At 43.4% G+C, this 25587-nt stretch overlaps 1 protein-coding gene and 1 long non-coding RNA gene across 2 annotated transcripts in view; one reads left to right on the forward strand and one right to left on the reverse strand.

Moving 5' to 3' along the window:
- The window catches only part of LOC137288069 (uncharacterized), a 180113-nt gene that overhangs the window by 91796 nt on the left and 62730 nt on the right, over positions 1-25587 (forward strand). The window lies entirely within an intron of this gene.
- On the reverse strand, positions 23233-24964 carry LOC137286644 (uncharacterized). Its single transcript, XM_067818609.1, has one exon. The coding sequence runs from the start codon at positions 24962-24964 to the stop codon at positions 23546-23548; it is 1419 nt and encodes a 472-aa protein (XP_067674710.1). The 3' UTR covers positions 23233-23545.

Genomic DNA, 25587 nt, shown 5'->3' on the forward strand with positions numbered 1-25587 from the left:
CCTCTGGGGGACTTCATGGTCCATTTCTGCCCCCAGGATGATGATGTCCATGGTGCTGAGAGCAAAGATAATGAGAAGTTTAATGTTTGAAATAACTGATGTGAATTGATGTCTACTTGCCTTTGTGGTACTCTGTCAGCTTCGTGGCAGTGGTCCTTCGTCCCTCCCTCCTGGGTCCATTTTTGCCCCCAGGATGATGATGTCCATGGTCCTAATTGTATATATAAAGAATAAATTAATGTTTGAAATCATTGATATTGATTACATAGGTAATGAATGCCAAAAGTATGTATATACATGTATACAGAATTATGGAAAAATTTGTATCCTGAACTGCATGTTGTAACGGGCACATGACGTCATGGTGAACATGAAAAGATTGAAACACTTGCCTCCCTGATCCTCTGTCGGCTTCGTGGCACTCGTCCTCCCTCCCTCCCTCCTGGGTCCACTTCTGTCCATGGAGTTCTTCTCGGCAGTCGTCACTGCCTCTGGAGGACTTCATGGTCCATTTCTGCCCCCAGGATGATGATGTCCATGGTGCTGAGAGCAAAGATAATGAGAAGTTTAATGTTTGAAATAACTGATGTTAATTGATGTCTACTTGCCTTTGTGGTCCTCTGTCAGCTTCGTGGCAGTGGTCCTTCGTCCCTCCCTCCTGGGTCCATTTTTGCCCCCAGGATGATGATGTCCATGGTCCTATTTGTATATATAAAGAATAAATTAATGTTTGAAATCATTGATATTGATTACATAGGTAATGAATGCCAAAAGTATGTATATACATGTATACAGAATTATGGAAAAATTTGTATCCTGAACTGCATGTTGTAACGGGCACATGACGTCATGGTGAACATGAAAAGATTGAAACACTTGCCTCCCTGATCCTCTGTCGGCTTCGTGGCACTCGTCCTCCCTCCCTCCCTCCTGGGTCCACTTCTGTCCATGGAGTTCTTCTCGGCAGTCGTCACTGCCTCTGGAGCACTTCATGGTCCATTTCTGCCCCCAGGATGATGATGTCCATGGTGCTGAGAGCAAAGATAATGAGAAGTTTAATGTTTGAAATAACTGATGTTAATTGATGTCTACTTGCCTTTGTGGTCCTCTGTCAGCTTCGTGGCAGTGGTCCTTCGTCCCTCCCTCCTGGGTCCATTTTTGCCCCCAGGATGATGATGTCCATGGTCCTAATTGTATATATAAAGAATAAATTAATGTTTGAAATCATTGATATTGATTACATAGGTAATGAATGCCAAAAGTATGTATATACATGTATACAGAATTATGGAAAAATTTGTATCCTGAACTGCATGTTGTAACGGGCACATGACGTCATGGTGAACATGAAAAGATTGAAACACTTGCCTCCCTGATCCTCTGTCGGCTTCGTGGCACTCGTCCTCCCTCCCTCCCTCCTGGGTCCACTTCTGTCCATGGAGTTCTTCTCGGCAGTCGTCACTGCCTCTGGGGGACTTCATGGTCCATTTCTGCCCCCAGGATGATGATGTCCATGGTGCTGAGAGCAAAGATAATGAAAAGTTTAATGTTTGAAATAACTGATGTTAATTGATGTCTACTTGCCTTTGTGGTCCTCTGTCAGCTTCGTCCACTTCTGTCCATGGAGTTCTTCTCGGCAGTCGTCACTGCCTCTGGGGGACTTCATGGTCCATTTCTGCCCCCAGGATGATGATGTCCATGGTGCTGAGAGCAAAGATAATGAGAAGTTTAATGTTTGAAATAACTGATGTTAATTGATGTCTACTTGCCTTTGTGGTCCTCTGTCAGCTTCGTGGCAGTGGTCCTTCGTCCCTCCCTCCTGGGTCCATTTTTGCCCCCAGGATGATGATGTCCATGGTCCTAATTGTATATATAAAGAATAAATTAATGTTTGAAATCATTGATATTGATTACATAGGTAATGAATGCCAAAAGTATGTATATACATGTATACAGAATTATGGAAAAATTTGTATCCTGAACTGCATGTTGTAACGGGCACATGACGTCATGGTGAACATGAAAAGATTGAAACACTTGCCTCCCTGATCCTCTGTCGGCTTCGTGGCACTCGTCCTCCCTCCCTCCCTCCCTCCTGGGTCCACTTCTGTCCATGGAGTTCTTCTCGGCAGTCGTCACTGCCTCTGGGGGACTTCATGGTCCATTTCTGCCCCCAGGATGATGATGTCCATGGTGCTGAGAGCAAAGATAATGAGAAGTTTAATGTTTGAAATAACTGATGTTAATTGATGTCTACTTGCCTTTGTGGTCCTCTGTCAGCTTCGTGGCAGTGGTCCTTCGTCCCTCCCTCCTGGGTCCATTTTTGCCCCCAGGATGATGATGTCCATGGTCCTAATTGTATATATAAAGAATAAATTAATGTTTGAAATCATTGATATTGATTACATAGGTAATGAATGCCAAAAGTATGTATATACATGTATACAGAATTATGGAAAAATTTGTATCCTGAACTGCATGTTGTAACGGGCACATGACGTCATGGTGAACATGAAAAGATTGAAACACTTGCCTCCCTGATCCTCTGTCGGCTTCGTGGCACTCGTCCTCCCTCCCTCCCTCCTGGGTCCACTTCTGTCCATGGAGTTCTTCTCGGCAGTCGTCACTGCCTCTGGGGGACTTCATGGTCCATTTCTGCCCCCAGGATGATGATGTCCATGGTGCTGAGAGCAAAGATAATGAGAAGTTTAATGTTTGAAATAACTGATGTTAATTGATGTCTACTTGCCTTTGTGGTCCTCTGTCAGCTTCATCCACTTCTGTCCATGGAGTTCTTCTCGGCAGTCGTCACTGCCTCTGGGGGACTTCATGGTCCATTTCTGCCCCCAGGATGATGATGTCCATGGTGCTGAGAGCAAAGATAATGAGAAGTTTAATGTTTGAAATAACTGATGTGAATTGATGTCTACTTGCCTTTGTGGTACTCTGTCAGCTTCGTGGCAGTGGTCCTTCGTCCCTCCCTCCTGGGTCCATTTTTGCCCCCAGGATGATGATGTCCATGGTCCTAATTGTATATATAAAGAATAAATTAATGTTTGAAATCATTGATATTGATTACATAGGTAATGAATGCCAAAAGTATGTATATACATGTATACAGAATTATGGAAAAATTTGTATCCTGAACTGCATGTTGTAACGGGCACATGACGTCATGGTGAACATGAAAAGATTGAAACACTTGCCTCCCTGATCCTCTGTCGGCTTCGTGGCACTCGTCCTCCCTCCCTCCCTCCTGGGTCCACTTCTGTCCATGGAGTTCTTCTCGGCAGTCGTCACTGCCTCTGGAGGACTTCATGGTCCATTTCTGCCCCCAGGATGATGATGTCCATGGTGCTGAGAGCAAAGATAATGAGAAGTTTAATGTTTGAAATAACTGATGTTAATTGATGTCTACTTGCCTTTGTGGTCCTCTGTCAGCTTCGTGGCAGTGGTCCTTCGTCCCTCCCTCCTGGGTCCATTTTTGCCCCCAGGATGATGATGTCCATGGTCCTATTTGTATATATAAAGAATAAATTAATGTTTGAAATCATTGATATTGATTACATAGGTAATGAATGCCAAAAGTATGTATATACATGTATACAGAATTATGGAAAAATTTGTATCCTGAACTGCATGTTGTAACGGGCACATGACGTCATGGTGAACATGAAAAGATTGAAACACTTGCCTCCCTGATCCTCTGTCGGCTTCGTGGCACTCGTCCTCCCTCCCTCCCTCCTGGGTCCACTTCTGTCCATGGAGTTCTTCTCGGCAGTCGTCACTGCCTCTGGGGGACTTCATGGTCCATTTCTGCCCCCAGGATGATGATGTCCATGGTGCTGAGAGCAAAGATAATGAAAAGTTTAATGTTTGAAATAACTGATGTTAATTGATGTCTACTTGCCTTTGTGGTCCTCTGTCAGCTTCATCCACTTCTGTCCATGGAGTTCTTCTCGGCAGTCGTCACTGCCTCTGGGGGACTTCATGGTCCATTTCTGCCCCCAGGATGATGATGTCCATGGTGCTGAGAGCAAAGATAATGAGAAGTTTAATGTTTGAAATAACTGATGTTAATTGATGTCTACTTGCCTTTGTGGTCCTCTGTCAGCTTCGTGGCAGTGGTCCTTCGTCCCTCCCTCCTGGGTCCATTTTTGCCCCCAGGATGATGATGTCCATGGTCCTAATTGTATATATAAAGAATAAATTAATGTTTGAAATCATTGATATTGATTACATAGGTAATGAATGCCAAAAGTATGTATATACATGTATACAGAATTATGGAAAAATTTGTATCCTGAACTGCATGTTGTAACGGGCACATGACGTCATGGTGAACATGAAAAGATTGAAACACTTGCCTCCCTGATCCTCTGTCGGCTTCGTGGCTCTCGTCCTCCCTCCCTCCCTCCTGGGTCCACTTCTGTCCATGGAGTTCTTCTCGGCAGTCGTCACTGCCTCTGGGGGACTTCATGGTCCATTTCTGCCCCCAGGATGATGATGTCCATGGTGCTGAGAGCAAAGATAATGAGAAGTTTAATGTTTGAAATAACTGATGTTAATTGATGTCTACTTGCCTTTGTGGTCCTCTGTCAGCTTCGTGGCAGTGGTCCTTCGTCCCTCCCTCCTGGGTCCATTTTTGCCCCCAGGATGATGATGTCCATGGTCCTATTTGTATATATAAAGAATAAATTAATGTTTGAAATCATTGATATTGATTACATAGGTAATGAATGCCAAAAGTATGTATATACATGTATACAGAATTATGGAAAAATTTGTATCCTGAACTGCATGTTGTAACGGGCACATGACGTCATGGTGAACATGAAAAGATTGAAACACTTGCCTCCCTGATCCTCTGTCGGCTTCGTGGCTCTCGTCCTCCCTCCCTCCCTCCTGGGTCCACTTCTGTCCATGGAGTTCTTCTCGGCAGTCGTCACTGCCTCTGGGGGACTTCATGGTCCATTTCTGCCCCCAGGATGATGATGTCCATGGTGCTGAGAGCAAAGATAATGAGAAGTTTAATGTTTGAAATAACTGATGTTAATTGATGTCTACTTGCCTTTGTGGTCCTCTGTCAGCTTCGTCCACTTCTGTCCATGGAGTTCTTCTCGGCAGTCGTCACTGCCTCTGGGGGACTTCATGGTCCATTTCTGCCCCCAGGATGATGATGTCCATGGTGCTGAGAGCAAAGATAATGAGAAGTTTAATGTTTGAAATAACTGATGTTAATTGATGTCTACTTGCCTTTGTGGTCCTCTGTCAGCTTCGTCCACTTCTGTCCATGGAGTTCTTCTCGGCAGTCGTCACTGCCTCTGGGGGACTTCATGGTCCATTTCTGCCCCCAGGATGATGATGTCCATGGTGCTGAGAGCAAAGATAATGAGAAGTTTAATGTTTGAAATAACTGATGTTAATTGATGTCTACTTGCCTTTGTGGTCCTCTGTCAGCTTCGTGGCTGTGGTCCTGCGTCCCTCCCTCCTGGGTCCATTTTTGCCCCCAGGATGATGATATCCGTGGTCTTAATTGTATATATAAAGAATAAATTAATGTTTGAAATCATTGATATTGATTACATAGGTAATGATGCCAAAAGTATGTATATACATGTATACAGAATTATGGAAAAATTTGTATCCTGAACTGCATGTTGTAACGGGCACATGACGTCGTGGTGAACATGAAAAGATTGAAACACTTGCCTCCCTGATCCTCTGTCGGCTTTGTGGCACTCGTCCTCCCTCCCTCCCTCCTGGGTCCACTTCTGTCCATGGAGTTCTTCTCGGCAGTCGTCACTGCCTCTGGGGGACTTCATGGTCCATTTCTGCCCCCAGGATGATGATGTCCATGGTGCTGAGAGCAAAGATAATGAAAAGTTTAATGTTTGAAATAACTGATGTTAATTGATGTCTACTTGCCTTTGTGGTCCTCTGTCAGCTTCGTCCACTTCTGTCCATGGAGTTCTTCTCGGCAGTCGTCACTGCCTCTGGGGGACTTCATGGTCCATTTCTGCCCCCAGGATGATGATGTCCATGGTGCTGAGAGCAAATATAATGAGAAGTTTAATGTTTGAAATAACTGATGTTAATTGATGTCTACTTGCCTTTGTGGTCCTCTGTCAGCTTCGTGGCAGTGGTCCTTCGTCCCTCCCTCCTGGGTCCATTTTTGCCCCCAGGATGATGATGTCCATGGTCCTAATTGTATATATAAAGAATAAATTAATGTTTGAAATCATTGATATTGATTACATAGGTAATGAATGCCAAAAGTATGTATATACATGTATACAGAATTATGGAAAAATTTGTATCCTGAACTGCATGTTGTAACGGGCACATGACGTCATGGTGAACATGAAAAGATTGAAACACTTGCCTCCCTGATCCTCTGTCGGCTTCGTGGCACTCGTCCTCCCTCCCTCCCTCCTGGGTCCACTTCTGTCCATGGAGTTCTTCTCGGCAGTCGTCACTGCCTCTGGAGGACTTCATGGTCCATTTCTGCCCCCAGGATGATGATGTCCATGGTGCTGAGAGCAAAGATAATGAGAAGTTTAATGTTTGAAATAACTGATGTTAATTGATGTCTACTTGCCTTTGTGGTCCTCTGTCAGCTTCGTGGCAGTGGTCCTTCGTCCCTCCCTCCTGGGTCCATTTTTGCCCCCAGGATGATGATGTCCATGGTCCTAATTGTATATATAAAGAATAAATTAATGTTTGAAATCATTGATATTGATTACATAGGTAATGAATGCCAAAAGTATGTATATACATGTATACAGAATTATGGAAAAATTTGTATCCTGAACTGCATGTTGTAACGGGCACATGACGTCATGGTGAACATGAAAAGATTGAAACACTTGCCTCCCTGATCCTCTGTCGGCTTCGTGGCACTCGTCCTCCCTCCCTCCCTCCTGGGTCCACTTCTGTCCATGGAGTTCTTCTCGGCAGTCGTCACTGCCTCTGGGGGACTTCATGGTCCATTTCTGCCCCCAGGATGATGATGTCCATGGTGCTGAGAGCAAAGATAATGAAAAGTTTAATGTTTGAAATAACTGATGTTAATTGATGTCTACTTGCCTTTGTGGTCCTCTGTCAGCTTCATCCACTTCTGTCCATGGAGTTCTTCTCGGCAGTCGTCACTGCCTCTGGGGGACTTCATGGTCCATTTCTGCCCCCAGGATGATGATGTCCATGGTGCTGAGAGCAAAGATAATGAGAAGTTTAATGTTTGAAATAACTGATGTTAATTGATGTCTACTTGCCTTTGTGGTCCTCTGTCAGCTTCGTGGCAGTGGTCCTTCGTCCCTCCCTCCTGGGTCCATTTTTGCCCCCAGGATGATGATGTCCATGGTCCTAATTGTATATATAAAGAATAAATTAATGTTTGAAATCATTGATATTGATTACATAGGTAATGAATGCCAAAAGTATGTATATACATGTATACAGAATTATGGAAAAATTTGTATCCTGAACTGCATGTTGTAACGGGCACATGACGTCATGGTGAACATGAAAAGATTGAAACACTTGCCTCCCTGATCCTCTGTCGGCTTCGTGGCTCTCGTCCTCCCTCCCTCCCTCCTGGGTCCACTTCTGTCCATGGAGTTCTTCTCGGCAGTCGTCACTGCCTCTGGGGGACTTCATGGTCCATTTCTGCCCCCAGGATGATGATGTCCATGGTGCTGAGAGCAAAGATAATGAGAAGTTTAATGTTTGAAATAACTGATGTTAATTGATGTCTACTTGCCTTTGTGGTCCTCTGTCAGCTTCGTCCACTTCTGTCCATGGAGTTCTTCTCGGCAGTCGTCACTGCCTCTGGGGGACTTCATGGTCCATTTCTGCCCCCAGGATGATGATGTCCATGGTGCTGAGAGCAAAGATAATGAGAAGTTTAATGTTTGAAATAACTGATGTTAATTGATGTCTACTTGCCTTTGTGGTCCTCTGTCAGCTTCGTCCACTTCTGTCCATGGAGTTCTTCTCGGCAGTCGTCACTGCCTCTGGGGGACTTCATGGTCCATTTCTGCCCCCAGGATGATGATGTCCATGGTGCTGAGAGCAAAGATAATGAGAAGTTTAATGTTTGAAATAACTGATGTTAATTGATGTCTACTTGCCTTTGTGGTCCTCTGTCAGCTTCGTGGCAGTGGTCCTTCGTCCCTCCCTCCTGGGTCCATTTTTGCCCCCAGGATGATGATGTCCATGGTCCTAATTGTATATATAAAGAATAAATTAATGTTTGAAATCATTGATATTGATTACATAGGTAATGAATGCCAAAAGTATGTATATACATGTATACAGAATTATGGAAAAATTTGTATCCTGAACTGCATGTTGTAACGGGCACATGACGTCATGGTGAACATGAAAAGATTGAAACACTTGCCTCCCTGATCCTCTGTCGGCTTCGTGGCACTCGTCCTCCCTCCCTCCCTCCTGGGTCCACTTCTGTCCATGGAGTTCTTCTCGGCAGTCGTCACTGCCTCTGGAGGACTTCATGGTCCATTTCTGCCCCCAGGATGATGATGTCCATGGTGCTGAGAGCAAAGATAATGAGAAGTTTAATGTTTGAAATAACTGATGTTAATTGATGTCTACTTGCCTTTGTGGTCCTCTGTCAGCTTCGTGGCAGTGGTCCTTCGTCCCTCCCTCCTGGGTCCATTTTTGCCCCCAGGATGATGATGTCCATGGTCCTAATTGTATATATAAAGAATAAATTAATGTTTGAAATCATTGATATTGATTACATAGGTAATGAATGCCAAAAGTATGTATATACATGTATACAGAATTATGGAAAAATTTGTATCCTGAACTGCATGTTGTAACGGGCACATGACGTCATGGTGAACATGAAAAGATTGAAACACTTGCCTCCCTGATCCTCTGTCGGCTTCGTGGCACTCGTCCTCCCTCCCTCCCTCCTGGGTCCACTTCTGTCCATGGAGTTCTTCTCGGCAGTCGTCACTGCCTCTGGGGGACTTCATGGTCCATTTCTGCCCCCAGGATGATGATGTCCATGGTGCTGAGAGCAAAGATAATGAAAAGTTTAATGTTTGAAATAACTGATGTTAATTGATGTCTACTTGCCTTTGTGGTCCTCTGTCAGCTTCATCCACTTCTGTCCATGGAGTTCTTCTCGGCAGTCGTCACTGCCTCTGGGGGACTTCATGGTCCATTTCTGCCCCCAGGATGATGATGTCCATGGTGCTGAGAGCAAAGATAATGAGAAGTTTAATGTTTGAAATAACTGATGTTAATTGATGTCTACTTGCCTTTGTGGTCCTCTGTCAGCTTCGTGGCAGTGGTCCTTCGTCCCTCCCTCCTGGGTCCATTTTTGCCCCCAGGATGATGATGTCCATGGTCCTAATTGTATATATAAAGAATAAATTAATGTTTGAAATCATTGATATTGATTACATAGGTAATGATGCCAAAAGTATGTATATACATGTATACAGAATTATGGAAAAATTTGTATCCTGAACTGCATGTTGTAACGGGCACATGACGTCGTGGTGAACATGAAAAGATTGAAACACTTGCCTCCCTGATCCTCTGTCGGCTTCGTGGCACTCGTCCTCCCTCCCTCCCTCCTGGGTCCACTTCTGTCCATGGAGTTCTTCTCGGCAGTCGTCACTGCCTCTGGGGGACTTCATGGTCCATTTCTGCCCCCAGGATGATGATGTCCATGGTGCTGAGAGCAAAGATAATGAAAAGTTTAATGTTTGAAATAACTGATGTTAATTGATGTCTACTTGCCTTTGTGGTCCTCTGTCAGCTTCGTCCACTTCTGTCCATGGAGTTCTCGGCAGTCGTCACTGCCTCTGGGGGACTTCATGGTCCATTTCTGCCCCCAGGATGATGATGTCCATGGTGCTGAGAGCAAATATAATGAGAAGTTTAATGTTTGAAATAACTGATGTTAATTGATGTCTACTTGCCTTTGTGGTCCTCTGTCAGCTTCGTCCACTTCTGTCCATGGAGTTCTCGGCAGTCGTCACTGCCTCTGGGGGACTTCATGGTCCATTTCTGCCCCCAGGATGATGATGTCCATGGTGCTGAGAGCAAATATAATGAGAAGTTTAATGTTTGAAATAACTGATGTTAATTGATGTCTACTTGCCTTTGTGGTCCTCTGTCAGCTTCGTGGCAGTGGTCCTTCGTCCCTCCCTCCTGGGTCCATTTTTGCCCCCAGGATGATGATGTCCATGGTCCTAATTGTATATATAAAGAATAAATTAATGTTTGAAATCATTGATATTGATTACATAGGTAATGAATGCCAAAAGTATGTATATACATGTATACAGAATTATGGAAAAATTTGTATCCTGAACTGCATGTTGTAACGGGCACATGACGTCATGGTGAACATGAAAAGATTGAAACACTTGCCTCCCTGATCCTCTGTCGGCTTCGTGGCACTCGTCCTCCCTCCCTCCCTCCTGGGTCCACTTCTGTCCATGGAGTTCTTCTCGGCAGTCGTCACTGCCTCTGGAGGACTTCATGGTCCATTTCTGCCCCCAGGATGATGATGTCCATGGTGCTGAGAGCAAAGATAATGAGAAGTTTAATGTTTGAAATAACTGATGTTAATTGATGTCTACTTGCCTTTGTGGTCCTCTGTCAGCTTCGTGGCAGTGGTCCTTCGTCCCTCCCTCCTGGGTCCATTTTTGCCCCCAGGATGATGATGTCCATGGTCCTAATTGTATATATAAAGAATAAATTAATGTTTGAAATCATTGATATTGATTACATAGGTAATGAATGCCAAAAGTATGTATATACATGTATACAGAATTATGGAAAAATTTGTATCCTGAACTGCATGTTGTAACGGGCACATGACGTCATGGTGAACATGAAAAGATTGAAACACTTGCCTCCCTGATCCTCTGTCGGCTTCGTGGCACTCGTCCTCCCTCCCTCCCTCCTGGGTCCACTTCTGTCCATGGAGTTCTTCTCGGCAGTCGTCACTGCCTCTGGGGGACTTCATGGTCCATTTCTGCCCCCAGGATGATGATGTCCATGGTGCTGAGAGCAAAGATAATGAAAAGTTTAATGTTTGAAATAACTGATGTTAATTGATGTCTACTTGCCTTTGTGGTCCTCTGTCAGCTTCATCCACTTCTGTCCATGGAGTTCTTCTCGGCAGTCGTCACTGCCTCTGGGGGACTTCATGGTCCATTTCTGCCCCCAGGATGATGATGTCCATGGTGCTGAGAGCAAAGATAATGAGAAGTTTAATGTTTGAAATAACTGATGTTAATTGATGTCTACTTGCCTTTGTGGTCCTCTGTCAGCTTCGTGGCAGTGGTCCTTCGTCCCTCCCTCCTGGGTCCATTTTTGCCCCCAGGATGATGATGTCCATGGTCCTAATTGTATATATAAAGAATAAATTAATGTTTGAAATCATTGATATTGATTACATAGGTAATGAATGCCAAAAGTATGTATATACATGTATACAGAATTATGGAAAAATTTGTATCCTGAACTGCATGTTGTAACGGGCACATGACGTCATGGTGAACATGAAAAGATTGAAACACTTGCCTCCCTGATCCTCTGTCGGCTTCGTGGCTCTCGTCCTCCCTCCCTCCCTCCTGGGTCCACTTCTGTCCATGGAGTTCTTCTCGGCAGTCGTCACTGCCTCTGGGGGACTTCATGGTCCATTTCTGCCCCCAGGATGATGATGTCCATGGTGCTGAGAGCAAAGATAATGAGAAGTTTAATGTTTGAAATAACTGATGTTAATTGATGTCTACTTGCCTTTGTGGTCCTCTGTCAGCTTCGTCCACTTCTGTCCATGGAGTTCTTCTCGGCAGTCGTCACTGCCTCTGGGGGACTTCATGGTCCATTTCTGCCCCCAGGATGATGATGTCCATGGTGCTGAGAGCAAAGATAATGAGAAGTTTAATGTTTGAAATAACTGATGTTAATTGATGTCTACTTGCCTTTGTGGTCCTCTGTCAGCTTCGTCCACTTCTGTCCATGGAGTTCTTCTCGGCAGTCGTCACTGCCTCTGGGGGACTTCATGGTCCATTTCTGCCCCCAGGATGATGATGTCCATGGTGCTGAGAGCAAAGATAATGAGAAGTTTAATGTTTGAAATAACTGATGTTAATTGATGTCTACTTGCCTTTGTGGTCCTCTGTCAGCTTCGTGGCAGTGGTCCTTCGTCCCTCCCTCCTGGGTCCATTTTTGCCCCCAGGATGATGATGTCCATGGTCCTAATTGTATATATAAAGAATAAATTAATGTTTGAAATCATTGATATTGATTACATAGGTAATGAATGCCAAAAGTATGTATATACATGTATACAGAATTATGGAAAAATTTGTATCCTGAACTGCATGTTGTAACGGGCACATGACGTCATGGTGAACATGAAAAGATTGAAACACTTGCCTCCCTGATCCTCTGTCGGCTTCGTGGCACTCGTCCTCCCTCCCTCCCTCCTGGGTCCACTTCTGTCCATGGAGTTCTTCTCGGCAGTCGTCACTGCCTCTGGAGGACTTCATGGTCCATTTCTGCCCCCAGGATGATGATGTCCATGGTGCTGAGAGCAAAGATAATGAGAAGTTTAATGTTTGAAATAACTGATGTTAATTGATGTCTACTTGCCTTTGTGGTCCTCTGTCAGCTTCGTGGCAGTGGTCCTTCGTCCCTCCCTCCTGGGTCCATTTTTGCCCCCAGGATGATGATGTCCATGGTCCTAATTGTATATATAAAGAATAAATTAATGTTTGAAATCATTGATATTGATTACATAGGTAATGAATGCCAAAAGTATGTATATACATGTATACAGAATTATGGAAAAATTTGTATCCTGAACTGCATGTTGTAACGGGCACATGACGTCATGGTGAACATGAAAAGATTGAAACACTTGCCTCCCTGATCCTCTGTCGGCTTCGTGGCACTCGTCCTCCCTCCCTCCCTCCTGGGTCCACTTCTGTCCATGGAGTTCTTCTCGGCAGTCGTCACTGCCTCTGGGGGACTTCATGGTCCATTTCTGCCCCCAGGATGATGATGTCCATGGTGCTGAGAGCAAAGATAATGAAAAGTTTAATGTTTGAAATAACTGATGTTAATTGATGTCTACTTGCCTTTGTGGTCCTCTGTCAGCTTCATCCACTTCTGTCCATGGAGTTCTTCTCGGCAGTCGTCACTGCCTCTGGGGGACTTCATGGTCCATTTCTGCCCCCAGGATGATGATGTCCATGGTGCTGAGAGCAAAGATAATGAGAAGTTTAATGTTTGAAATAACTGATGTTAATTGATGTCTACTTGCCTTTGTGGTCCTCTGTCAGCTTCGTGGCAGTGGTCCTTCGTCCCTCCCTCCTGGGTCCATTTTTGCCCCCAGGATGATGATGTCCATGGTCCTAATTGTATATATAAAGAATAAATTAATGTTTGAAATCATTGATATTGATTACATAGGTAATGAATGCCAAAAGTATGTATATACATGTATACAGAATTATGGAAAAATTTGTATCCTGAACTGCATGTTGTAACGGGCACATGACGTCATGGTGAACATGAAAAGATTGAAACACTTGCCTCCCTGATCCTCTGTCGGCTTCGTGGCTCTCGTCCTCCCTCCCTCCCTCCTGGGTCCACTTCTGTCCATGGAGTTCTTCTCGGCAGTCGTCACTGCCTCTGGGGGACTTCATGGTCCATTTCTGCCCCCAGGATGATGATGTCCATGGTGCTGAGAGCAAAGATAATGAGAAGTTTAATGTTTGAAATAACTGATGTTAATTGATGTCTACTTGCCTTTGTGGTCCTCTGTCAGCTTCGTCCACTTCTGTCCATGGAGTTCTTCTCGGCAGTCGTCACTGCCTCTGGGGGACTTCATGGTCCATTTCTGCCCCCAGGATGATGATGTCCATGGTGCTGAGAGCAAAGATAATGAGAAGTTTAATGTTTGAAATAACTGATGTTAATTGATGTCTACTTGCCTTTGTGGTCCTCTGTCAGCTTCGTCCACTTCTGTCCATGGAGTTCTTCTCGGCAGTCGTCACTGCCTCTGGGGGACTTCATGGTCCATTTCTGCCCCCAGGATGATGATGTCCATGGTGCTGAGAGCAAAGATAATGAGAAGTTTAATGTTTGAAATAACTGATGTTAATTGATGTCTACTTGCCTTTGTGGTCCTCTGTCAGCTTCGTGGCTGTGGTCCTGCGTCCCTCCCTCCTGGGTCCATTTTTGCCCCCAGGATGATGATATCCGTGGTCTTAATTGTATATATAAAGAATAAATTAATGTTTGAAATCATTGATATTGATTACATAGGTAATGATGCCAAAAGTATGTATATACATGTATACAGAATTATGGAAAAATTTGTATCCTGAACTGCATGTTGTAACGGGCACATGACGTCGTGGTGAACATGAAAAGATTGAAACACTTGCCTCCCTGATCCTCTGTCGGCTTCGTGGCACTCGTCCTCCCTCCCTCCCTCCTGGGTCCACTTCTGTCCATGGAGTTCTTCTCGGCAGTCGTCACTGCCTCTGGGGGACTTCATGGTCCATTTCTGCCCCCAGGATGATGATGTCCATGGTGCTGAGAGCAAAGATAATGAAAAGTTTAATGTTTGAAATAACTGATGTTAATTGATGTCTACTTGCCTTTGTGGTCCTCTGTCAGCTTCGTCCACTTCTGTCCATGGAGTTCTCGGCAGTCGTCACTGCCTCTGGGGGACTTCATGGTCCATTTCTGCCCCCAGGATGATGATGTCCATGGTGCTGAGAGCAAAGATAATGAGAAGTTTAATGTTTGAAATAACTGATGTTAATTGATGTCTACTTGCCTTTGTGGTCCTCTGTCAGCTTCGTGGCAGTGGTCCTTCGTCCCTCCCTCCTGGGTCCATTTTTGCCCCCAGGATGATGATGTCCATGGTCCTAATTGTATATATAAAGAATAAATTAATGTTTGAAATCATTGATATTGATTACATAGGTAATGAATGCCAAAAGTATGTATATACATGTATACAGAATTATGGAAAAATTTGTATCCTGAACTGCATGTTGTAACGGGCACATGACGTCATGGTGAACATGAAAAGATTGAAACACTTGCCTCCCTGATCCTCTGTCGGCTTCGTGGCTCTCGTCCTCCCTCCCTCCCTCCTGGGTCCACTTCTGTCCATGGAGTTCTTCTCGGCAGTCGTCACTGCCTCTGGGGGACTTCATGGTCCATTTCTGCCCCCAGGATGATGATGTCCATGGTGCTGAGAGCAAAGATAATGAGAAGTTTAATGTTTGAAATAACTGATGTTAATTGATGTCTACTTGCCTTTGTGGTCCTCTGTCAGCTTCGTCCACTTCTGTCCATGGAGTTCTTCTCGGCAGTCGTCACTGCCTCTGGGGGACTTCATGGTCCATTTCTGCCCCCAGGATGATGATGTCCATGGTGCTGAGAGCAAAGATAATGAGAAGTTTAATGTTTGAAATAACTGATGTTAATTGATGTCTACTTGCCTTTGTGGTCCTCTGTCAGCTTCGTGGCAGTGGTCCTTCGTCCCTCCCTCCTGGGTCCATTTTTGCCCCCAGGATGATGATGTCCATGGTCCTAATTGTATATATAAAGAATAAATTAATGTTTGAAATCATTGATATTGATTACATAGGTAATGATGCCAAAAGTATGTATATACATGTATACAGAATTATGGAAAAATTTGTATCCTGAACTGCATGTTGTAACGGGCACATGACGTCGTGGTGAACATGAAAAGATTGAAACACTTGTCTCCCTGATCCTCTGTCGGCTTTGTGGCACTCGTCCTCCCTCCCTCCCTCCTGGGTCCACTTCTGTCCATGGAGTTCTTCTCGGCAGTCGTCACTGCCTCTGCGGGACTTCATGGTCCATTTCTGCCCCCAGGATGATGATGTCCATGGTGCTGAGAGCAAAGATAATGAAAAGTTTAATGTTTGAAATAACTGATGTTAATTGATGTCTACTTGCCTTTGTGGTCCTCTGTCAGCTTCATCCACTTCTGTCCATGGAGTTCTCGGCAGTCGTCACTGCCTCTGGGGGACTTCATGGTCCATTTCTGCCCCCAGGATGATGATGTCCATGGTGCTGAGAGCAAAGATAATGAGAAGTTTAATGTTTGAAATAACTGATGTTAATTGATGTCTACTTGCCTTTGTGGTCCTCTGTCAGCTTCGTGGCAGTGGTCCTTCGTCCCTCCCTCCTGGGTCCATTTTTGCCCCCAGGATGATGATGTCCATGGTCCTAATTGTATATATAAAGAATAAATTAATGTTTGAAATCATTGATATTGATTACATAGGTAATGAATGCCAAAAGTATGTATATACATGTATACAGAATTATGGAAAAATTTGTATCCTGAACTGCATGTTGTAACGGGCACATGACGTCATGGTGAACATGAAAAGATTGAAACACTTGCCTCCCTGATCCTCTGTCGGCTTCGTGGCACTCGTCCTCCCTCCCTCCCTCCTGGGTCCACTTCTGTCCATGGAGTTCTTCTCGGCAGTCGTCACTGCCTCTGGGGGACTTCATGGTCCATTTCTGCCCCCAGGATGATGATGTCCATGGTGCTGAGAGCAAAGATAATGAAAAGTTTAATGTTTGAAATAACTGATGTTAATTGATGTCTACTTGCCTTTGTGGTCCTCTGTCAGCTTCGTCCACTTCTGTCCATGGAGTTCTTCTCGGCAGTCGTCACTGCCTCTGGGGGACTTCATGGTCCATTTCTGCCCCCAGGATGATGATGTCCATGGTCCTAATTGTATATATAAAGAATAAATTAATGTTTGAAATCATTGATATTGATTACATAGGTAATGATGCCAAAAGTATGTATATACATGTATACAGAATTATGGAAAAATTTGTATCCTGAACTGCATGTTGTAACGGGCACATGACGTCGTGGTGAACATGAAAAGATTGAAACACTTGCCTCCCTGATCCTCTGTCGGCTTCGTGGCACTCGTCCTCCCTCCCTCCCTCCTGGGTCCACTTCTGTCCATGGAGTTCTTCTCGGCAGTCGTCACTGCCTCTGGGGGACTTCATGGTCCATTTCTGCCCCCAGGATGATGATGTCCATGGTGCTGAGAGCAAAGATAATGAAAAGTTTAATGTTTGAAATAACTGATGTTAATTGATGTCTACTTGCCTTTGTGGTCCTCTGTCAGCTTCGTCCACTTCTGTCCATGGAGTTCTCGGCAGTCGTCACTGCCTCTGGGGGACTTCATGGTCCATTTCTGCCCCCAGGATGATGATGTCCATGGTGCTGAGAGCAAAGATAATGAGAAGTTTAATGTTTGAAATAACTGATGTTAATTGATGTCTACTTGCCTTTGTGGTCCTCTGTCAGCTTCGTGGCAGTGGTCCTTCGTCCCTCCCTCCTGGGTCCATTTTTGCCCCCAGGATGATGATGTCCATGGTCCTAATTGTATATATAAAGAATAAATTAATGTTTGAAATCATTGATATTGATTACATAGGTAATGAATGCCAAAAGTATGTATATACATGTATACAGAATTATGGAAAAATTTGTATCCTGAACTGCATGTTGTAACGGGCACATGACGTCATGGTGAACATGAAAAGATTGAAACACTTGCCTCCCTGATCCTCTGTCGGCTTCGTGGCTCTCGTCCTCCCTCCCTCCCTCCTGGGTCCACTTCTGTCCATGGAGTTCTTCTCGGCAGTCGTCACTGCCTCTGGGGGACTTCATGGTCCATTTCTGCCCCCAGGATGATGATGTCCATGGTGCTGAGAGCAAAGATAATGAGAAGTTTAATGTTTGAAATAACTGATGTTAATTGATGTCTACTTGCCTTTGTGGTCCTCTGTCAGCTTCGTCCACTTCTGTCCATGGAGTTCTTCTCGGCAGTCGTCACTGCCTCTGGGGGACTTCATGGTCCATTTCTGCCCCCAGGATGATGATGTCCATGGTGCTGAGAGCAAAGATAATGAGAAGTTTAATGTTTGAAATAACTGATGTTAATTGATGTCTACTTGCCTTTGTGGTCCTCTGTCAGCTTCGTGGCAGTGGTCCTTCGTCCCTCCCTCCTGGGTCCATTTTTGCCCCCAGGATGATGATGTCCATGGTCCTAATTGTATATATAAAGAATAAATTAATGTTTGAAATCATTGATATTGATTACATAGGTAATGATGCCAAAAGTATGTATATACATGTATACAGAATTATGGAAAAATTTGTATCCTGAACTGCATGTTGTAACGGGCACATGACGTCGTGGTGAACATGAAAAGATTGAAACACTTGTCTCCCTGATCCTCTGTCGGCTTTGTGGCACTCGTCCTCCCTCCCTCCCTCCTGGGTCCACTTCTGTCCATGGAGTTCTTCTCGGCAGTCGTCACTGCCTCTGCGGGACTTCATGGTCCATTTCTGCCCCCAGGATGATGATGTCCATGGTGCTGAGAGCAAAGATAATGAAAAGTTTAATGTTTGAAATAACTGATGTTAATTGATGTCTACTTGCCTTTGTGGTCCTCTGTCAGCTTCATCCACTTCTGTCCATGGAGTTCTCGGCAGTCGTCACTGCCTCTGGGGGACTTCATGGTCCATTTCTGCCCCCAGGATGATGATGTCCATGGTGCTGAGAGCAAAGATAATGAGAAGTTTAATGTTTGAAATAACTGATGTTAATTGATGTCTACTTGCCTTTGTGGTCCTCTGTCAGCTTCGTGGCAGTGGTCCTTCGTCCCTCCCTCCTGGGTCCATTTTTGCCCCCAGGATGATGATGTCCATGGTCCTAATTGTATATATAAAGAATAAATTAATGTTTGAAATCATTGATATTGATTACATAGGTAATGAATGCCAAAAGTATGTATATACATGTATACAGAATTATGGAAAAATTTGTATCCTGAACTGCATGTTGTAACGGGCACATGACGTCATGGTGAACATGAAAAGATTGAAACACTTGCCTCCCTGATCCTCTCTCGGCTTCGTGGCACTCGTCCTCCCTCCCTCCCTCCTGGGTCCACTTCTGTCCATGGAGTTCTTCTCGGCAGTCGTCACTGCCTCTGGGGGACTTCATGGTCCATTTCTGCCCCCAGGATGATGATGTCCATGGTGCTGAGAGCAAAGATAATGAAAAGTTTAATGTTTGAAATAACTGATGTTAATTGATGTCTACTTGCCTTTGTGGTCCTCTGTCAGCTTCGTCCACTTCTGTCCATGGAGTTCTTCTCGGCAGTCGTCACTGCCTCTGGGGGACTTCATGGTCCATTTCTGCCCCCAGGATGATGATGTCCATGGTGCTGAGAGCAAAGATAATGAGAAGTTTAATGTTTGAAATAACTGATGTGAATTGATGTCTACTTGCCTTTGTGGTACTCTGTCAGCTTCGTGGCAGTGGTCCTTCGTCCCTCCCTCCTGGGTCCATTTTTGCCCCCAGGATGATGATGTCCATGGTCCTAATTGTATATATAAAGAATAAATTAATGTTTGAAATCATTGATATTGATTACATAGGTAATGAATGCCAAAAGTATGTATATACATGTATACAGAATTATGGAAAAATTTGTATCCTGAACTGCATGTTGTAACGGGCACATGACGTCATGGTGAACATGAAAAGATTGAAACACTTGCCTCCCTGATCCTCTGTCGGCTTCGTGGCACTCGTCCTCCCTCCCTCCCTCCTGGGTCCACTTCTGTCCATGGAGTTCTTCTCGGCAGTCGTCACTGCCTCTGGAGGACTTCATGGTCCATTTCTGCCCCCAGGATGATGATGTCCATGGTGCTGAGAGCAAAGATAATGAGAAGTTTAATGTTTGAAATAACTGATGTTAATTGATGTCTACTTGCCTTTGTGGTCCTCTGTCAGCTTCGTGGCAGTGGTCCTTCGTCCCTCCCTCCTGGGTCCATTTTTGCCCCCAGGATGATGATGTCCATGGTCCTAATTGTATATATAAAGAATAAATTAATGTTTGAAATCATTGATATTGATTACATAGGTAATGAATGCCAAAAGTATGTATATACATGTATACAGAATTATGGAAAAATTTGTATCCTGAACTGCATGTTGTAACGGGCACATGACGTCATGGTGAACATGAAAAGATTGAAACACTTGCCTCCCTGATCCTCTGTCGGCTTCGTGGCACTCGTCCTCCCTCCCTCCCTCCTGGGTCCACTTCTGTCCATGGAGTTCTTCTCGGCAGTCGTCACTGCCTCTGAAGGACTTCATGGTCCATTTCTGCCCCCAGGATGATGATGTCCATGGTGCTGAGAGCAAAGATAATGAGAAGTTTAATGTTTGAAATAACTGATGTTAATTGATGTCTACTTGCCTTTGTGGTCCTCTGTCAGCTTCGTGGCAGTGGTCCTTCGTCCCTCCCTCCTGGGTCCATTTTTGCCCCCAGGATGATGATGTCCATGGTCCTAATTGTATATATAAAGAATGAATTAATGTTTGAAATCATTGATATTGATTACATAGGTAATGAATGCCAAAAGTATGTATATACATGTATACAGAATTATGGAAAAATTTGTATCCTGAACTGCATGTTGTAACGGGCACATGACGTCATGGTGAACATGAAAAGATTGAAACACTTGCCTCCCTGATCCTCTGTCGGCTTCGTGGCACTCGTCCTCCCTCCCTCCCTCCTGGGTCCACTTCTGTCCATGGAGTTCTTCTCGGCAGTCGTCACTGCCTCTGGGGGACTTCATGGTCCATTTCTGCCCCCAGGATGATGATGTCCATGGTGCTGAGAGCAAAGATAATGAGAAGTTTAATGTTTGAAATAACTGATGTTAATTGATGTCTACTTGCCTTTGTGGTCCTCTGTCAGCTTCATCCACTTCTGTCCATGGAGTTCTTCTCGGCAGTCGTCACTGCCTCTGGGGGACTTCATGGTCCATTTCTGCCCCCAGGATGATGATGTCCATGGTGCTGAGAGCAAAGATAATGAGAAGTTTAATGTTTGAAATAACTGATGTGAATTGATGTCTACTTGCCTTTGTGGTACTCTGTCAGCTTCGTGGCAGTGGTCCTTCGTCCCTCCCTCCTGGGTCCATTTTTGCCCCCAGGATGATGATGTCCATGGTCCTAATTGTATATATAAAGAATAAATTAATGTTTGAAATCATTGATATTGATTACATAGGTAATGAATGCCAAAAGTATGTATATACATGTATACAGAATTATGGAAAAATTTGTATCCTGAACTGCATGTTGTAACGGGCACATGACGTCATGGTGAACATGAAAAGATTGAAACACTTGCCTCCCTGATCCTCTGTCGGCTTCGTGGCACTCGTCCTCCCTCCCTCCCTCCTGGGTCCACTTCTGTCCATGGAGTTCTTCTCGGCAGTCGTCACTGCCTCTGGGGGACTTCATGGTCCATTTCTGCCCCCAGGATGATGATGTCCATGGTGCTGAGAGCAAAGATAATGAAAAGTTTAATGTTTGAAATAACTGATGTTAATTGATGTCTACTTGCCTTTGTGGTCCTCTGTCAGCTTCGTCCACTTCTGTCCATGGAGTTCTCGGCAGTCGTCACTGCCTCTGGGGGACTTCATGGTCCATTTCTGCCCCCAGGATGATGATGTCCATGGTGCTGAGAGCAAAGATAATGAGAAGTTTAATGTTTGAAATAACTGATGTTAATTGATGTCTACTTGCCTTTGTGGTCCTCTGTCAGCTTCGTGGCAGTGGTCCTTCGTCCCTCCCTCCTGGGTCCATTTTTGCCCCCAGGATGATGATGTCCATGGTCCTAATTGTATATATAAAGAATAAATTAATGTTTGAAATCATTGATATTGATTACATAGGTAATGAATGCCAAAAGTATGTATATACATGTATACAGAATTATGGAAAAATTTGTATCCTGAACTGCATGTTGTAACGGGCACATGACGTCATGGTGAACATGAAAAGATTGAAACACTTGCCTCCCTGATCCTCTGTCGGCTTCGTGGCACTCGTCCTCCCTCCCTCCCTCCTGGGTCCACTTCTGTCCATGGAGTTCTTCTCGGCAGTCGTCACTGCCTCTGGGGGACTTCATGGTCCATTTCTGCCCCCAGGATGATGATGTCCATGGTGCTGAGAGCAAAGATAATGAAAAGTTTAATGTTTGAAATAACTGATGTTAATTGATGTCTACTTGCCTTTGTGGTCCTCTGTCAGCTTCGTCCACTTCTGTCCATGGAGTTCTTCTCGGCAGTCGTCACTGCCTCTGGGGGACTTCATGGTCCATTTCTGCCCCCAGGATGATGATGTCCATGGTGCTGAGAGCAAAGATAATGAGAAGTTTAATGTTTGAAATAACTGATGTGAATTGATGTCTACTTGCCTTTGTGGTACTCTGTCAGCTTCGTGGCAGTGGTCCTTCGTCCCTCCCTCCTGGGTCCATTTTTGCCCCCAGGATGATGATGTCCATGGTCCTAATTGTATATATAAAGAATAAATTAATGTTTGAAATCATTGATATTGATTACATAGGTAATGAATGCCAAAAGTATGTATATACATGTATACAGAATTATGGAAAAATTTGTATCCTGAACTGCATGTTGTAACGGGCACATGACGTCATGGTGAACATGAAAAGATTGAAACACTTGCCTCCCTGATCCTCTGTCGGCTTCGTGGCACTCGTCCTCCCTCCCTCCCTCCTGGGTCCACTTCTGTCCATGGAGTTCTTCTCGGCAGTCGTCACTGCCTCTGGAGGACTTCATGGTCCATTTCTGCCCCCAGGATGATGATGTCCATGGTGCTGAGAGCAAAGATAATGAGAAGTTTAATGTTTGAAATAACTGATGTTAATTGATGTCTACTTGCCTTTGTGGTCCTCTGTCAGCTTCGTGGCAGTGGTCCTTCGTCCCTCCCTCCTGGGTCCATTTTTGCCCCCAGGATGATGATGTCCATGGTCCTAATTGTATATATAAAGAATGAATTAATGTTTGAAATCATTGATATTGATTACATAGGTAATGAATGCCAAAAGTATGTATATACATGTATACAGAATTATGGAAAAATTTGTATCCTGAACTGCATGTTGTAACGGGCACATGACGTCATGGTGAACATCTTTCAATAGTTTATTTATTTCAATACTGAAAGGCCTCAGGCCTATAGTATAAAACACACATCATACTACTCATGATATAAAGTAGTATAATATCATGGAGTCATATCATACCATATAATGCTGTATCACGTCATATTAGATCATATGATATCAGATGGTACCATGTCATGTCATGTCGTATCATATATGTTCTCACATCGGAAATAGTATCATACCATATCATAATACATCATATCATCGTCTCACGTCATATCCTATATATCATATGTCAAAGATCAGCTTGTACATCATATATAATGGCATATCAAATCATATACATGACATTTTAGCAAATGTAATATAGTATCATGCTAAATCACTCACTTCTCGATATCACACATATCTTTATATCATTTGTAGGGCGCACTCCATATACATATCATTTATAGAAGAATTGTCTGGATAGCATAGCTTTGTGAATAAAAATTGCAATATTTTGGATTACCTTTTCATTTGAACACGTCAACAGTGAAGAGAATTTGGCAATCGATGGATGTACAAAATAGTATTCTTTCATATATTTTCTACGTAGTGTATCAAATGCTGGACAGACAAGAAGGAAATGATATTCGTCTTCTATTGCATTGTTAGTGCAACATTTACATAGTCTATCTTCTCTTTTTATATTCATAAATCTCCCCTTTTCAATCAATAAATCATGGGATGAGCAACGAAAACGTGATAATGCTGTTCTGAATTTCTTAACATTTACACATGATAGATAACCTTCAGTATAAATGTGGGTTTTTAGTGTTGAGTAATACTTACACTTTGTTGATAATGAAACAATTCCCAACCACTTTTGTTGATATATGTCTTTTAATCTTTGTGTGAATGTGTTTAAAAACAGTGATGGGGCGAACACTTTTTGATCATACCATAGGTTATGGAATCCAGTTGAGAAGAGTAGGTTTTTTACTTCTGATACCCAGTTCTGCTTACCGTTTTCATGCAACAATAACATCATTTCATAACATTTTTTGGGTAAACGGTGTGATGACATGTTTAATAACTTTATCCAATATTTGATCACTCTAGTTTGCTGGAATATGTGGAGGGGAAACCTGCCACATTCTCCATATACCATAACGTCTGGTGTGCTCATCTTTACTCCGAGAAATGTTTTACAAGCAAATAGGTGAACTTTTTCTATACAATCAAAGTATTTCAAGCCCCAAATTTCGGCACCATAAAGTAAAATCGGACTGATTTTGGTGTCAAATATTCTAAAAAAGGATGCTAGATTTATATCTCCTAATACTCTCAGGTTTCTTAATATACCGATTAGAGCCTTACGTGCTTGCACAGATGCGTATTTTGTGTGTGTCGACCATGACAGAATGTTTGTAAAATATACTCCAAGGTATTTGTATGATGTAGTTCTTTCTACGACATTACCCTTATAATACCATATTTCCTTTTTCGATAGTTTACCTCCTTTCTTGAATGCAATTATTTTTGTTTTATTCATGTTTACACTTAGACAATAATTTTGGCAATAGGTTTCTAATTCGTTTATCTGCTTCTGTAGGCCGTTTATAGTGCTAGAAATGAGAACAATGTCATCTGCAAATAATAAGAGGAAAAGATAGAACATATCGGGATGCAACTGGATACCATGTGAGCAATTTCGCTCAATCTGTACCGCTAGCTCGTTTATGAAAAAAGAGAACAGGAACGGGCTGAGTACGCATCCTTGCCTAACTCCAATGTTTACATCGAATGTTGCAGACACCTCGGTGTTGTTTCTAACACAGGCTTTCACATTTTGATATATATCACTTAATAACTTACTCATTTTGGGGCTAAGTCCATTCATGTTAAATAATGACCAAAGTTTATGTCTTTGGACAGAATCAAATGCCTTAGAAAAATCAACAAACATTGCATATAGCTTACCACTCTGTGTATTCAAATATCTCTGGATCACACTCTGTAGTATAAACATGTTATCGGTTGTTGTGTAACCCTTTCTAAATCCTGCCTGGGCTTCATTTATTTTGTCCATTGATTCACCCCAAAAAATTAGTCTTTGGTTAACAATCGATGTGAACACTTTACTGAATATGCTCAGCAATGTGATTCCTCTGTAGTTATCTACTTTATTTAAATTTCCTTGCTTATGTATAGGCACTATTATCCCAACCGACCAGGCTGTAGGAAAGGTCCCTTTTTCTAATATCAGATTAAAAATCAATTCTAAATACGGTAGAAGAAGATCAGCAGAGTGTTTAAAGAATTCTGGAATTACATCATCTATTCCCGGGGATTTGTTAACTTTAAGGTTATTGATACTTTCTAGAATCTCTTGTCTCGATATAGGAGAGTCAAGTATATCTTTTGAAACGTCACTGGTTGGGTTAGAGTCTTCTGGCCCACCTTCATTACTTTTTGTGTCTTCCTCGCTACCCGTATTTTGAC

Source organism: Haliotis asinina, chromosome 6 (assembly GCF_037392515.1).
Source record: "Haliotis asinina isolate JCU_RB_2024 chromosome 6, JCU_Hal_asi_v2, whole genome shotgun sequence".
In the NCBI taxonomy this organism is placed as follows: Eukaryota; Metazoa; Mollusca; class Gastropoda; order Lepetellida; family Haliotidae; genus Haliotis; species Haliotis asinina.

Coding starts and splice junctions, on each gene's coding strand:
- LOC137286644 (XM_067818609.1), bottom strand. CDS start 24,964: ATGAGTAAGTTATTAAGTGATATATATCAAAATGTGAAAGCCTGTGTT.